Source organism: Cebus imitator, unplaced genomic scaffold (assembly GCF_001604975.1).
Source record: "Cebus imitator isolate Cc_AM_T3 unplaced genomic scaffold, Cebus_imitator-1.0 Scaffold42, whole genome shotgun sequence".
Lineage (NCBI taxonomy): Eukaryota > Metazoa > Chordata > Mammalia > Primates > Cebidae > Cebus > Cebus imitator.
The window spans coordinates 1,759,787-1,776,534 of NW_016107357.1; the positions used below are offsets into that span (position 1 = coordinate 1,759,787).

At 43.1% G+C, this 16,748-nt stretch overlaps 1 protein-coding gene across 2 annotated transcripts in view; it reads left to right on the top strand.

Moving 5' to 3' along the window:
• Window positions 1–4,123: 4,123 nt before the first annotated feature.
• TGFB2 (transforming growth factor beta 2) overlaps window positions 4,124–16,748 on the top strand; it is a 92,877-nt gene continuing 80,252 nt past the window's right edge. For both annotated transcript variants that reach the window (XM_017526316.2, XM_017526317.2), the window contains exon 1: window positions 4,124–5,970. In XM_017526316.2, the coding sequence (XP_017381805.1) occupies window positions 5,625–5,970 (346 nt within the window). In that variant the 5' untranslated portion in view covers window positions 4,124–5,624. The remainder of the gene's footprint in view (window positions 5,971–16,748) is intronic.

Below are 16,748 nucleotides of genomic sequence, written 5' to 3' on the forward strand. Positions count from 1 at the left end.
AAAAAAAAAAAAAAAAAAAGTTTTGTTATACTCATTTTAATTATGAGAACACAGTCATATTTTTCTTTCTCATCTTTTGTTTTCATTTTTAGTTGGCCAAGACACTGTCCATTTCTCCTCAGCAACCATTCTGGCTTTTTGCCTTGTGAAGTCTGTGAACTTCTGTGGTGGTAGAATAAATGAAGTAGGAGTAGAGATTCTGTAAAGGTGAGTGTCAAATACTGCTCTAAAAAATAAGGAAAATACTACCGCTGGCTTCTTTTTGTCAACATTTTTTAGCATTTTGTTAAGCACATATCCATAGTGTTACGCAGTATGCCAACTATTACCGTATGTTCATTTATTTAAATGTCAGTCACTAAACGCTATCTTAGTGGATGAATTTCACCAGGGTCAAGAAACCCCACAGGCTGCAGCTATACGGATGACATAGCACAGGCCCCTGTGAGACTGCCTCCCAAAGAAAGACTTTCCTGGAGAGCTAAAATTGTAGAGATATGACTGGCCCAAAAGCCATAAGCAGTCATCAGTCAACTAATCATAATTCCAAAAGATGAGATAACGTTCCCATGGTGTATCATTAGTGTGATGAGTTTATCTCTTTAAAGCCTTACAACCTGCAGATATGCTCTGGTTTCTCTTGGTGCTATCTCTTTATCTTTTATCACCTCTGATCTCTTTAGACCCATCCTCTTTCCATTTTCCTCCTTGCCCATCATTCCCTCCTTTTTTCATAATACTTCTTCCTTAGATTAACCTTTAAATACAAATAATAATCAGATTATTTTCATGAGGAAACCACCTTTCCATTTCATTATTCATAACCAGAATAATGAAATGAAGCTGTTTATAGAAATGCATACAGAACATGAGACAAAATTGATATAGACCATTGTTTTTGAATAGTAGTATCAAATATAAAATTATAAATAAAAGCTTAAAAGATTTTTGGTGTATTTTCATATTAAAGGGTTATTTTGCATTTATCCAGTATCACTATTTGGGGGAAAATGTAATCAATTACAGTTGTTCCATATATTTCTTTTTTTTACCTCCTTATTTTCATGCTTGAAATTATCCTGGAAAGCTTCCAGAATTGTTACAAATGAAGTTATTCTTTGGTCAATGTTAGGAAGGACCTATGATCCATAGGTGTAAAAGTCCAGGACAGGGATGAGTAGTTTTGTTTTCTTCAGCCTCTTGGAGAAATTCCACGTTACTTAAGTGAATACACCTATTGAAGAGTGGAGAATGGCTAAGACGGAAACAGCTGCACCCTCTAGCTCTGTAATTTGGAAACACAAAATTCCATTTGAGGGTGTTAATAAGAGACTTTAATCGTGAATGTTTAACTGAACTTTGATAGTCATTCAGCATTTTATTCACCAAAAGTGTATTTTCTTGTCCTTTCCTCCTATAATTACGGGGGGCAAAATACCGTAATATTTAAAATGTGCCTGCAGAAACACTAGGAGGCATAACTAGAAGCAGATTCTTCTTGGGTTCTTCCCTAGCTTTTCGGAGAGAGTGAAGGCCAGATATTTTTATTATAAATTCCCTGACAGAAATAAAGACATGATAGGATAAGAAGCTCAGAGAGTCAGTGTGTAACTCTGTCAGGATCACAACGCCAGAAAGGGACAGAAATCTGAACCCAGGAAACTATAACTAGAGCCTGCCCTTTAACCCACTGTGCTCTCCTGCCTCCTTGACGTAGTCAAGATGGTGTATATCAGTTAAATACCCTTTTACCGTGAAGACTGTGGAGACCCTGGCACATAAGATGTCCATAAATTTAGTGAATGTTTTTCTTTTTAAATATAGAGATGAAAAGGCATTAAAATAATTATTTAATAGAAGAAAGGATTCATTTACAGTTACCAGGGAGACAGCTCTTGCGATCTTGCCTGTTAGGTCTTCAAAGAACTGATCATTTGAGAGGTGGAAAGGGGCTTCTCCTCTCTTGCTATACTCACTTACTGTACTTACCCATTCCAGAAGCTTTTACCGATACCTCCTATGTCTTACCATCCTGGGCTTTGGGGAAATTAAAGTAGCCTCTTATGAATAGGTCAGAGGTCTCAGGTCTGAGGTGTTGTTAAGTGAGCAATAGGTATTCAATAAACTAAGTATATGAGCAAAAGTGTGTATGTCTATGTCAGGAAGAGGGGTGTCTCTCAGAATTTATGGCTTAGGCCGTTTTCCTAGAAGTGATGTAAATGGACTTTTGCTACTCTCCCCACACTCTAATCTGAATCTACTTAAGGTGCATCAGTGTCTGTACCAACAAGGCTGTCTGTAAACAGGAGAAATGCCCACTGGCTTGCGGGAAAGCTGAACCTATATCCTCAGCAAAATATGGTGACACCTAACTCAGGTAACCAGCCGTATTCCACAGCAGGACCTTCACTCATGGCTCTCGTTTGGAGCTCCTGCTCTAGGTCTATAATGGCCACAGGTGTAGGAATATTCACCTTTTGTCCAATCAGTAGAGCTAGCCTACTGCAGTTCTCAAACTGAACTCAGAGGGAGGACTTAACTGGAGGAAACTACTAATCTGACAGTAGTACCTCTTGATTATCTTTATCTTGGGCTACTGGGCTGGCAGCTGGTTTCTAACTCCTTTCAAGTTGTTTCAATTCAAAACTGGTGTGAAGGAAAGGAACCTGCTAGTACTGATTTAGACATAATTTTTAGAATTATTCAGAAATGGGTTGGAACAGTTATTTTATTCCAGAGTTTTTCAATATGTGATAATGGAAAAAATTCTGTATCAAGGGAGTTCAGAAAATGCTGTGTTAAAAGAGCGAAAAGGTTTTGTTCTCCACAGGAGTTTCAGAGCCTTTAACATGGTAATGTTCCGGAATGAGGAATCTAAGAGGACAGTAGAGTACCCAGGATCTCCCAGACTTGTTTGACCCAGAATTTCTGTTTGTCAGAACAGATTCTGGGACCACAGTTTCTCAAAGGCACATAGTGGGTAAGAACATAGTGGATCCTGACTGCAAAAATCCAGCTATCCCACCTACTGTGTTCTTAAACAAAGTACTTAACTTCTTTGTATCTGTCTCCTCATCTGCAAAATATGGATAATACCCACTTTACAGGGTTGTTGTGAAGATTAAATGACCATACACAACACAAATCAAATTACTAAGTGTAGTACATGTTAGCTATTATTATTTTATTTATCCAGTGCTCTACTGATAATCTAGGCCTCATACACATCTAAAGTATAAATTCCAAAAGTGGTGGAAAGTTCTTTGTGACTTTTCTGAACTAGGGAACATATGAACTAGGGAATAGTATAGACACCTTGGGTTTGGGGGAAAACTCAACAGTGTTTCCAGTTTAAGTCATCTGTCTAGTCAGTATGGCTGCAGAGTCATGCTGAAATGAAAATGTTGACTTTGAGTAACTAAAGGTAAAATTAAAGAAAAAGACAAAGTGGAACAGTGGTAAGAATTATTCTTGTATTCATCTAATTTAGACTTGGTTGAAATAGAAAATGTCAAGTTATGAGTAGTGTAGAACAGTAGACACCAAACACTTAAAATTCCAGCTTCCTGGATTAATGCTATGGAAAGAATGAAGTTGGTTGATAGTGTTTAGCCTAGCAAGAAGGTGAAGAGAAAGCCATACAGGAAGTGGCTAGGTAGCAAATTACAAAGGTGACCATTCAAGTCAGTAAAACAAACAAATATACCTTATTCTTTAGGTAAAAAATGATGCCTCTCTGTTTTCCAGCAGTTCACAAACAGAAGGCTATATGGTAAACTACAAACTAACAGAACAAACTCTAGGATGGCAGCCTGTTGAGGTATCCCAGAAAATTAGAGGATATGAATTTAAAAGATCAGAAGGTATGTCTTCAGGACTGGCCTGGCCCTGAGTAGACTGGCGTTCCCTCCCATAGAAGCATGTGTGCACACGTTAACACAGGAGGAAAGCCTTCCATTCTAGAGCAAGTGATTCAGTTTGGGAGGCTGTGACTGAGCTACACTAAGTAAAAACGGGAGACTTGATTGTTCTTCAACAGACCTGTCCAAAATGACTAGAAAGTAAATACCGTAAATCACAGAGCGCACATCCCACCTCCTTCCTCCCTTCCCCACAGCGGTCCTCATTTCCACACCCCCTCAACGGTTCGGGGAGAGCTCGTGGTCTAAGTAACGAGAGGACTTCTGACTGTAATCCTAGCACGTCACTTTGTTGAAGGCAGACACGTGGTTCTGAGAGAACTTATAAATCTCTCCTCCCCGGCAAGATCGTGATGTTATCTGCTGGCAGTAGGAGGTTCGCTCCGAGCGGAGCTCCAGAAGCTCCTGACAAGAGAGAGACAGATAGAGATAGACAGACAGAGAAAGAGAGAAAGAGACAGCGGAGCGAGAGCGCAAGTGAAAGAGGCAGGGGAGGGGGTTGGAGAATATTAGCCTAACGGTCTAGGGAGTCATCCAGGAACAAACTAAGGGGCTGCCCGGCTGCAGACTGGAGGAAACAGAGAGGGTCTATTTTAGGGTGGCAAGTGCCTACCTACCCTAAGCGAGCAATTCCACTTTGGGGAGAAGCCAGGAGAGGTTGGGAAAGGGTGGGAGTCCCAGGGAGCCCCTGCGCAACCCCCTCCGGAATAAAACTCCCCAGCCAGGGTGTCGCAAAGGCTGCCGTTGTGATCCGCAGGGGGTGAACGCAACGGCGGTGGCTGATCGTCTGTGGCTGGGTTGGCGTTTGGAGCAGGAGAAGGAAGAGCAGGAGAAGGAGGGAGCTGGAGGCTGGATGCGTTTGCAAGCGGCGGCGGCGGCAACGTGGAGTAACCAAGCGGGTCAGCGCGCGCCCGTCCGGGTGTAGGCCACTGCGCGCAGCTCCGGGAGCAGGATCCGCGCCGCTTCAGCAGCCTCTGCGGCCCCTGCTGCACCCGACCGAGTTCCGAGCACCGCGCGAAGCGCACTCCTCCCCGCGGCGCGCCGGGCTCGCCCCCAGCGCGCGCACACGCGCACACACACACACACACACACACACGCACGCACACACGTGTGCGCTTCTCTGCTCCGGAGCTGCTGCTGCTCCTGCTCTTAGCGCCGCAGTGGAAGGCAGGGCCGAACCGCTCCTTCTCTAAATATATAAATTTCAGCCCAGGTCAGCCTCGGCGGCCCCCCTCACCGCGCTCCCGGCGCCCCTCCCGTCAGTTCGCCAGCTGCCAGCCCCGGGACCTTTTCATCTCTTCCCTTTTGGCCGGAGGAGCCGAGTTCAGATTCGCCACTCCGCACCCGAGACTGACACACTGAACTCCATTTCCTCCTCTTAAATTTATTTCTGCTTAATAGCCACTCGTCTCTTTTTTTTTTCCCATCTCGTTGCTCCAAGAATTTTTTTTTTTCTTACTCTCCAAAGTCAGGGTTCCCCCTGCCCGTCCCGTATTAATATTTCCACTTTTGGAACTACTTGCCTTTTATTTTTAAAGGAATTCAAGCAGATACGTTTTTCTACTGGGCATTGAATAGATTGTTTGCAAACGTTTCGCATCAAAAACAAACAAAACCAAACAACTCTCCTTGATCTATACTTTGAGAATTGTTGATTTTTTTCTGACTTTTAAAAAACAACCTTTTTTCCGCCTTTTTAAAAAAATGCACTACTGTGTGCTGAGCGCTTTTCTGATCCTGCATCTGGTCACGGTCGCGCTCAGCCTGTCTACCTGCAGCACACTCGATATGGACCAGTTCATGCGCAAGAGGATCGAGGCGATCCGCGGGCAGATCCTGAGCAAGCTGAAGCTCACCAGTCCCCCAGAAGACTATCCTGAGCCCGAGGAAGTCCCCCCGGAGGTGATTTCCATCTACAACAGCACCAGGGACTTGCTCCAGGAGAAGGCGAGCCGGAGGGCGGCCGCCTGCGAGCGCGAGAGGAGCGACGAGGAGTACTACGCCAAGGAGGTTTACAAAATAGACATGCCGCCCTTCTTCCCCTCCGAAAGTAAGTACTCATTTTCACTTCCATCCCTCGAGGTTTAGCGCTGCCCGGAGCTCTCAAAACCGCAGCAGCTCCCGGGATCGCCCTTCCCTCTCGCGGTTCCCGTTCGCTCTTTTCCCGTTCTCCTGTCCTTCGCCCCGTCCACCTCCTTTCCAGCTGTATGCCTGAGGCCATCAGGCTTTAAAACGTTTACTTTCTACTTTATTTTCTCCATCTCTCCCTTCCCCCAACAATTCAACCCTTTAAAAGTGTTATTCTCTTTTTCTCTTCCCTAAAATTCTTTAGTCGGCCACCAGCTAGGAGTCAGCCCCACTCTGTCAAACTAGAGGTGCTCCCAGGGGGAGAGTTAAACTTGGGAATCTTGGTAGGTTTGTTTTCTTTGCTCCGATTGGCGTGGAGCGCGCCGAATTGGTGCACGAAGGGGTTAAAAAAAAGTGTCTCAAAACTAGCCTCTCCGGAAGGCGCCCCCTTTCCGTGCTGACCTATCAGCTGGTTCCCCAAGCCTTCGCTATTGTCTCTAACTCCCCTAAAAATGTCAGCATCGCCGAGACAAAACCCGGTTTGGAGACCTCTCCAGAATCCCACCTGGAAGCCCTCAGTCCTTGATGTCTCGTTTGCCATCACTAGATGTTTAATTACCCGAAGGCAAAATCCTATCACCACGTTCCCTTTTCACCTGGAGTGGCAGAAAGGACAACTTCGTTTCTGACTGTGTTTTAAAAGGTTTTAGTTCACGTTATTTTTCAGAATACACCCAAGCCTGCCTTATTCAGAACTCCAGTGTAGCACATCATTTTTCTTACGTTTTTCTGGTCTGTTATCCCGCTCCTGCCTTTTCGTAGGCTTCCTGCAGTTATTTCAATGCATTTCTAAAACTCAGAGTAGACGACAGCCGTTTTTTGTTTTTTTGTTTTTAAACTGGCTTCTCTGAGAACAGTGTCCTCAAAACCAGCTGGCATACAGTAGCAATGGGAGTGAAATGATTTACTGTAGAGGAAGGGATGAGAGAGTGTAGAATTATTTCAGAGTTCTTAAAAACAAACAAACAAAACAAGAAAAGAGGCAGCAGCATCCACTAATACCTGAGAGGGGTTAAATACCAGGAAGAAGAAGAAAAGGAAAAAACAAACAAACAAAAAGCTCTTCAACATTTGCCTATTCCAAATCCCAAGTCGTAAACTTTTCATTGGTTGCTCACTTCTCCCCTCCCCTTTCCATGCCCTATATACTTGCTAGCTGCCTTTGCAAAGTCTCTGTGTCTTGGCTAAATAGATAATACAGCCATCTTGATAATTTTATCATAGAGGTTCTAATTGCAGGGTGGTGCTTTTCTTTTTTTTAATATTTATTTTTAGTTTGACAAGTCCTAGCTATGTGACTTGTCATGTCTTGTACTTGATGGTCTCAGAAGTCAGCCCATGTATCTAACCGCAGTTTTCCCGATGACCTTTATTTTGCTGCAGCTTCTCCTGTTCTTGCTGTATAGCAGAACAGATGCAGAGAATTCTGGCAAACAGGATGATTTTATTACTGTAATTATGGCACTATCCACAGCAGTGTTGATAAATACACTCCACCCCTGGTTATCCCCTTCGGGAAGTAAAGCTTTCTATCTGGGGTGGAGCCAGGGAGATATTAGGAAAGAAAGTTCATTGTAATTAGTCCAAAACCATTTAGACAAACAAGGAGTTGAGTCAGTTTGCTTTCTCTAGCACGTGCACCGGTTCTACTGGTATTTGGGCAGAGAGGAAAGTGTGTTATGTAGAACCCGAATAACTCATCTTTCAATGTTTATCTGCAAAAGTTCTAGTAAACTGCCAGGGATTTGATAACACAGAAAGGAGTTCTGGTCTCATTACCGAGTAGGTGTGGAGACAGCAAATAACCCAAGAGGGCATTAATTCTTTGTTCTCAAGCACACTTCAGTCTGAAGAGCTGAAATGGTCCAACCCGGGGTCACGGTCATCAACAAACTGGAAAAATTCCTAGATTATTAGGAGGATTTCAGAGTATGGCATTTAACATCAATGTGTGGATTCTCCTCTCCATTTCATCCCAGCCACCAAATAAATGAAAACCTCCGATACATCCAGGATAAATAAAATATACTGCTAGTTTTCATACAAATAATACAGGCTTTAAAAAGTCTGTATTCCGTATGGAAATTTAGGAGCAGACAGCCATATTAACAGCAGGTTTGTTACTACTGTGCAAGGACTGGATAATTTTATAGAAAATAGGTTAACTGATTTTCCAGCACTTTCTAGTTACATTGGAATATAGCAAACCCTTCCAAAAAAATAAAAATAAAAAAGAGGAAAAGAAAAAAAAAACCTTATTTTTAAAAATCAAATTGAAAGTACAGCATTGGCGTATATGCCAGCTTTCCCTCTTTAGGACTTTTCTGCCTAACTTTTAACTCAGCTGTCACTGAGGTGGCTGTGGGGAGGGAGTGTGCCTGTCATTCCCTGCAGTGAGTCCGGTGAGGGTCATGAGCCCCAGAGATGAAGGCATGGGAAAGATCACTGGTTCATTTTTTACCACCAACTTATTAGCGTTCAGGGAGTGACTGCAGCCCAAGTATTACAAATATGCTCTAATTATACTCAATGAGCTATATATCATTACAGATTGCTGATAGCCCTTTGTGGGACATTTTATAAAGTTCAGACTAAATATTTTTAGCAATGTGGAGATTTAAAAGTAAAAATATAAGAGATATTGTATATGCCCTCCGGCATATTTTGTCTTAAATATTATCCTTGGCCAAGTGTACTATATAAATACAGTAAATATGAATAGAACTGGCCAAGTGCCAATCTCCTAGGATGAATTTTAGTCAAGAATGTATTTATGGGATAAAAATAATACTGTGTCAACATTTAAAGAAGGGGTCTGATTAGTTTTGAATTTATTCGTATTGATCTTTTCATGTGCTGTTAGTTTAAGACTCAAAGTGGAGTTATGCTAAGGTTTACCGATAGTTTGCCCACTGGGAATTAGTGGACTTCTAGTTGTTTAACAATCCATTTGAAGTTCGAGGCACATGATTTTGAAAGATGCTGCACAAAGTTTTACAGACTTAGAAAGGGTGATTCCATTAGACACAGGAAGAATTCAAATCATTGGCATGTAAAATCTGTTGAGAGTTGGACAGTCAAAAAGAGGAAGACACAAAAAGTTTCATTTTCTTTCTTTTCTCTCCCTTTTTCATTGTAACCAATCAGCACATGTTGTGGTTCTCACCCTGGTGATTTTCTCTCCCCACCCCCCAACCCCCCCCACTTCTACTCCCACTGGAACTTTTGGCAATGTCCAGAGACACTTTTGGTTATCATGACTGGGGGTGGAGGGGTACTACTATTGTTTAGTGGGTCAACCAGGGGTGTTTCTAACCATCCTGTAATGCACAGGGCAACCCCCCCCTCCCCAACATCAAAAAATTTATCTGCCCACAATGTCAGTAGTGCCCCTGTTGAGGAGCCCTGGTATTTATTTGGGGTTACTGAATTCTGTTAATAGTACCATTTTTAAAATAGTAGCAAAAATAAAATATCTTTATGATCAAAGGATATTCAAATGAGATCACTGAATAGGAGGATAGTCAAACAGTTACCTTAATTAAATGGAGTGTGGATTAGCCCACTGTATATGGTGTATATTTTATTTTTCTCGTCTTAAATCCCCTAAATTAGAGACATCAAAACTACCCATTTATTTAGCTTAAGTGATGGTGTTGACCTATCCATTCATAGCTTCAGTCAGCAGCAGCGTGATGTTAGAACAGAAAAAAAAGAAGTGAGGAATTATCATGGATTCTCCTTGCAAGGAAAATAAGCAGTTTGTGTTAATAAAGAGTGGGATTTCCAAGCTAGGCAACCGGAGAAAGTAAATAATCATCTTGGTTTATTCTACCATTTTGAAGTAGATGAACTAAAAATATACAGCCTGAAAATTCACAATGAGGTTTCCTTTGTAATTGTTTCACATGAATGTTAAATATTTAACATGAAGCAATCTCCTTTTCTATTTCCTCTGTAATTTTCCAAGTTAAATTGTGGAATGTAGAATGAAAACCAGTGACACTATGGTTTTGGGGAATGTGACTTAGCATTCAATTCATGAATATGTCTTTCTATATACAAGTTGCTGGTCTGTTGGCCAGTTGCCCGATGAAGGAAAATATTAGCAATTGCTGGAACATAGTGGTATTTCTGCTTTATGTAGTAAGTATTTTTACTATTTTATTTTTTAGGATTCTCTGTGTGTTTGTATGTGGGTGTATGAGAGAGAAACAGAAAGAAAAGGAGAGTGTGTCAAAGACAGGCTTGAACTCCTTGACTTCCAGAATGATTGAGTTATTAATACACAACAGACCGAGCTTTAATTTTCCCTTTTTTATGGCATCATTGCTTGTACTAACTCTAGTGCCTAATTGTGGTTGCATTTAAGTTAGGCCACATGCTCCTCCTTCAGGATTTCCTCCTCTTTTTTACTTTTCAAAGACTAGAAAAACCTCTCAAAGAAGTATACTATTTATAACTGAAGCAGTTGGGTCGTCTTTGTTGCAAAGTGAGGCCAGCCAGCTTTATGCCTCTCCTGAGAAGGCCCTACCCGATGAAAGAGAGGCTTGGCAGAGGTTGGGGAGCGGGTGGGGACCTCTCCACCCCACAGAAGGAAGGGGTTGGGGGAGCCCACTGTGTCTCCACGGCACCCCCTGTGGCCTACTGGAGGAGCTGCACTTTTTGAATGATGACTTCTCCCTGGTGAAAAGATGCTGATGTAACCTAGTCACAGCATCTTTCATATAAAGATATGAAAGAATGACAGATCATTTTTCCTAGAGGAAACTGAGTTGTGAAAAAAGGGCTAATGACTCACTGCTGAACCCACATCAAATCTGGGTTAGAACCAAGGAGGTCATTGTCTCGTAGGCCTTTGCCCAGAGATTACAACATACTTTAGGTGCTTATTTAGAAGGTTCGAGAACTTAGAGTGGAATTGCCTGGTCCTGGGAGAGGTGTGCAGGGACACCACTGGAGTGGGACTCTGGCCCACTGCCACTCCCGCCCGCCTACCCCTGTGTCTGCCCCACGCCCCCCCTTATAGGTTCAGGAGTAAGGTGAGCAGTGAGCAGGAGACTGCATGAAGAGCTCTGGAAATAGCCCTCTCCACTATCTCCATGTAGCATTTCCGGTACTGATGGGCTCCTGGAGAGAGGATTTGGATTTGCCTGATGTGCCTGCTCTATTTCGGCAGTGCTTCCGCTCACGGGCGTATTCCACTGAGCGGCTTGACGAAATGTGGCTCTGCCGGAGATAAACAAATGTGCGCTATCATTTTGAAGGCATGTGTGTGCTTTCATTTAAAACAACTTCCTTTAAACAATGATAGTTTCTAACCTGGGAATTCAGCCTTCTCCAGGTATTTTATTTTAGATTCAATAATATGTTAGGGATTCTTTGATGGGTTTGTTTAGACTAAAAAGTTTGCTTCTGTCATTTGTTTAGAATGAATTTGCATCACGCTACAACCACAAGCTGCTTTTGATGGTTGTTTGTTTTGTTTCTTTCCTAAGCGCTGATAACAGAAGTGGGTGTTGAACTGCACTGCACTCTCACCACTGCCTTACTTTCTGAATTGGCTTGGTGGCCTTGACTCTGAATAAAACTGCCCCTTGGCCTCTTCCCCACCCTCTCAAAAGTTGGCTTCTTTTCCTTCATTGTGGTGGAATGTCTGCATGGATGGACGGTCGAATGCTCTCGCATCGTGTCCCCATTCGATACTCTGCTGAGTTTGTGGGAGACAGCACTCCCTTTACTTAACCAGGCCTCAGTTTCTTCCCTTGTAAAGAAGAAGAAAATAACACCTGCCTCCTAGGGTTGTAAAGGGTTGATGATGACATATGTGAAGAAGCACCTAGTGCAGCTGCTTCTGGCCTGGAGTAGGCCTGCTTTGCTTGGCGGCAATTCTCAGAGTCTCAAATGCCTTTGACTTTAGGGTATACCATTATTTTATGTGCCACTAAGAAAAAAAAATAGCACTCTAGGGAACATGCCATTGGTTTTAAGAGAGGGTCTGGATTTTAGAGAGAGAAAAATTTGATTATAAGCGATGCCCTGGGAACCACTTCCATTAACCTGAGATGTCTTGGAACCTCCAGCTCATTCTTTGTAATAGTTCTACTCAGTGGCTCTCTTTCCTTTGCTCACTCAGATTGTTCCTTTGGTGGCCTCTGCCACTTCACGGCAGGGATGGGGTGGGGCTGGAAACAGAGAATGTAGGGTTGGTAATTCACCATGCCTGGCACTATCTAGTCCTCCTATGAGAAGGCCTGAGAGTTTAGGCTATTAGGTTCAGACCTTTCAGAGTCTGGTCCCTCCTCCTTTCTCAGCCCCTCCTCTCACTAAATCCCTGCATGAAAACTATACTCCAGTCACATCATCTTCTTTGCCTTTACCCAGATGGGTCATTTATTTTCATGCCTCTGGGGTCTTGTTTATGCTGTTTCTTCCACATAGAGAGCTGTCTTTTCACACTTTTAAAAATTCTTCTGCCTAGTATGGTGGCCCACGCCTATAATCTTAGCACTTTGGGAAGCTGAGGCAGGAGGATCACTTGAGGGCAGGAGTTGAAGACTAGCCTGGGCAACATAGCAAGATCTTGTCTCTACAGAGAATTCAGTTGGGCCTGGTGACATGTATCTGTAATCCTAGCTACTTGGGAGGCTGGAGCAGGAGGATTGCTTGAGGCTAGGAGTTTGAGGCTGCAGTGAACTACAATTGCCTCACTGCCCTCCAGCCTGGGCAACAGAATGTGACCCTGCCTCTAAAAATAACAAAACAAAACAAAATCTTTCTGTGCTTAGTCAGATGCTACCTCCTTAGAAAACCTTCCTTGATTGTCCTAGTCTTATTTAATTAGTTCTTCCTTTGCATACTGATGGCTATCTCTATCTGCCTCTTTTCTCTTGATCTTAGTAAGATCTATCTCTGTTCTGGGTTTTCTTTTTCACTGGTTTGTAGATTGCCTCAGAACAGAAACCAGGTCTAACTTACCTATATTCTTATAGAGCTTAGCATATTGTGTTTGATCAAGGAATGCTTGCTGAATGAGCATTCCCTTTAGAGAATAAGATTGAACTACAGGAAGAAGAAGAATCTGTGAGTTCAAAGAGGTGTCAGGACCAGGAGAGGTGGAGAGATGCAGTGTCCTTTCCTTCATTATCAGGGAAAATGTGTCTGATGGGTCATGTCACCATGCTAAAGAGCACAGTGCTTCTCATCACCATGTATTTTCTGGTTCCAATTCTCAGATGATAATAAAGGTGGTGATAATGATGATGATTAAAGCTAACATTTATTGAGGACTAATTATAGGCCAAGCATAGTTTTAAATATTTTACATTTATGTACTCTTTCATACAAGCAATCCTATGAGGTTAATACTTATATTGTCCCTTTGACATCTGAAGAAATGGGAACAGCTATTTCTACTGGTGATGTGTTATGGAAATCAGGCTTTCAGCCACCACAGGTAATAGAAGCCCTAATACAGAGCCCAGGAAATGGAGAGCATGACCTTTTTTGCCCTCTTGGTAAATGATGTAATACATCCATGAGAGAATGGTGACTCTCTCTCTGTTAACCAGAATGACATTCACAAGCTCTGAATTCTTTCCATAGAAAAGAAAATACACCTCTGAAGTCTTGCACAAAACCTGGTGGTTTTTTTTCTTGCCATGAACACATTCAGCGTTTATTTCTGTACTTAATTGATACAAAAAGTGTGATTTATTAAGTCTTTGGTTGTTTCTGTTTGTTTGTCTGTTTGTTTGTGAGATAGAGTCTTGCTCTGTCACCCAGGCTAGAGTGCAGTGGCACAATCTTGGCTTACTGCAACCCCTGCCTCCCGGGTCCAAGTGATTCTCCTGCCTCAGTCTCCTGAGTAGCTGTGATTAGAGGTACACGCCACCATGCCCAGCTAATTTTTGTATTTTTAGTCAAGATAGGGTTTTACCATGTTGGCCAGGCTGGTCTTGAACTCCTGATCTCAACTGGTCTGCCCACGTCGGCCTCCCAAAGTGCTGGGATTATAGGCCTGAGTCAGGGTGCTCAGTCTTGGTTTTGTTTTTGAACTGCAACCATTTTCCTCACAAAAATTTGGATACATTTTATTGACAGGGCATTCCTATTTCAGAGAATTATTTTATTTGGGAAAGGAAGATGATATACAACGCGTGTGGACTTTGGAGCTAGACAGACCCATTAAATAAAGGAAGGAGAATAAATAAAAGGGAATTGTACCAAAGGAATCTCAAAGGCTGAAAAGGAAGCGGTAACATCAAAGACAAGAAGTCCTACTCCAGGCCTGTGGCATTTGTTGAAGAGTGGTCCTGTTTTGGTTAGCAACTTGGCTCTCTCCGTGCAAGTTATTAAAAATGCCTCATTGATATTTAAGTTGCTTCCTACTGAATTCAGATCTTGGCTCTGCCGTTGTCGGCATGGCAGCTGGATTTGAACCCCCTTCACTTAGCCCAGCCTCGGTTTCTTCATTTGTAAGGAAGAACATCGACTTTTCAGGGGCTGTAAAGGATGCTGTGTGTGAAAAAGCACCTGGTGCAGCTGCTTCGGGCCTTGTTTGCACACCAGATATTACTCACCGAATCTCACTGACTTTAAAACGCACCACTATTTTGTGTGCCACTAACAAAGAAATATCACTGCCAATTTAACTGTTAGTTAGAACATTAACATTAATTAAATATCACAGCCAATTAACTCGGCCATTGATTGTAAGAGAGAATCTGGATTTTAGAGATAATAGAATGTGAAAAATATATAGAATCAGTGAAATCACATAAACGTTTGTGAAATGAAAGAATAGCAGTCCGTGCACACGGTATAGAGGGCTGTGGCTGAAGCACATGGAAAATGAAATTAGGTGGAGGTGTGACATCTGCCCTCAGAAACGTTTTCTAGTTAATGAATGTTAGGAGTCCGTCTGTGGAATCAAGAGAAGAAAATCCACATAGTACATACTCCACCCAGCCTGAGCGTCTTGGAAATCAAACATTTTTTGTTTTTGTTTTTGACATCTCAACATGTGCCAGTTGTTTCAAAGGGTAAAGAAATTCTTACGGGATTTTTTTTTTTCTTTTTGTTTTGAGACAGAGTCTCGCTCTGTTGCCCAGGCTGGAGTGAGTGGCACAAACACAGCTCGCTGAAACTTGCATCTCCCAGGCGCTAGTGATCCTCCCGCCTCAGTCTCTCGACTAGCAGGGACCATAGGCATGCACCACCATACCTGGCTAAGTTTTGCAAACTTTTATAGAGTTGGGGTCTCACCATGTTGCTCAGGCTGGTCTTGAACTTTCGGTCTCAAGCAATCCTCCCGCCTCTGCCTCCTAAAGTGCCGTGATCACAGATGTGAGCCACTGCATCCTACTGAGAAAAATTGTTTAAACTATTTGAACTGGTCTCTGAAGGTGCATAAGAGTCACATAGTACTTGCGTCTTCATTTTTCTGGATCTCAAAATCAAAAATCAAAGAGGGGCTGTTGTTGATGGAAAGGCTGACATGCAGATGGGGCTTCTGTGTAATGTGCTGCTGGGCTGGATTTGCTTCTCCTCACGGGTGCCCTGTCTCGCATCACCTCCACCCTTTGCAAAGAAGCCAGGACATTTGGAGTCAAGGCTGAGGCAGGTCAGGCAGCCATGGTTACACTCAGGTAGACCTCATTTCACCTCTGCAACCAAGCACTGGCACAGCCGCCTCTTAGCCTCAGTAGATTCATTTTAAAAAAGGCTTGGCCAGGTGAGGTGTCTCACGCCTGTAATCCCAGCACTTTGGGAGGCTGAGGTGGGCAGATCACGAGGTCAAGAGATCGAGACCATCCTGGCCAACATGGTGAAACCCCGTCTCTACTAAAAAATACAAAAATTAGCTGAGTGTGGTGGCTTGTAGTCCCAGCTACTCGGGAGGCTGAGGCAGGAGAATTGCTTGAACCCAGGAGGCGGAGATTGCAGTGAGCCGAGATTGTGCCACTGCACTCCAGCCTGGCGCCTGGCGACAGAACAAGACTCTGTCTCTAAATAAATAAATAAATAAATAAATAAAGGCTTTAGTAATAGTATGATACTAGACTGTAGAAATCTCAAGGAGGAAGCTGGATGAGACGAAGGGGAGGAGCTGGTGGAGAGTCACTGCAGAGGGTTTGAGGAGGAGGAATGACACCAGCGAGGGGAAGCGACACTAAGGCCTTGGGTGCTTGTGCACAGTGCAGCATGTTCTCTCAGTGAGTTGGCCTCCTGGCTTTCCTGGGGCAACCCAGTAACACCACTTCACTGGTGCGGAAAAACATTGCCGTCCAAGAGGAATTGAGTTCACTGGCTTTAGTGTCTGTTAGGAGGGAAAGCCTCATCGTGCTGAGAAAGCGATCTCCCTGGGCCGGGACCATCCCTTCATTCTCTCGAATGCTTGGATTTGTTACTGCCTGATAAGTCAGCAATGTTTGGCTTAGATGTTCCCTTGACCACAATGACTTGAGGAACTTAAGGCAAATGGAAAATGCTTCCTGGCTATTGTGAAGCCCAAAGCTTGTGGAAATAGTTTGAATGCATTTCCATTCCTCCACAGGCAGCTGTTTTTCTCTCACACTAGCGTGTTCCACCGGCATGTCCCAGTCCCTCGGGCCTTCCTAGCTACCTATATGTTGGTAATTATGAAACAGGTTATTTCTGAAGAAGAGAGGCTACGTTTCTGGAAAAAAAAAAAAAAAA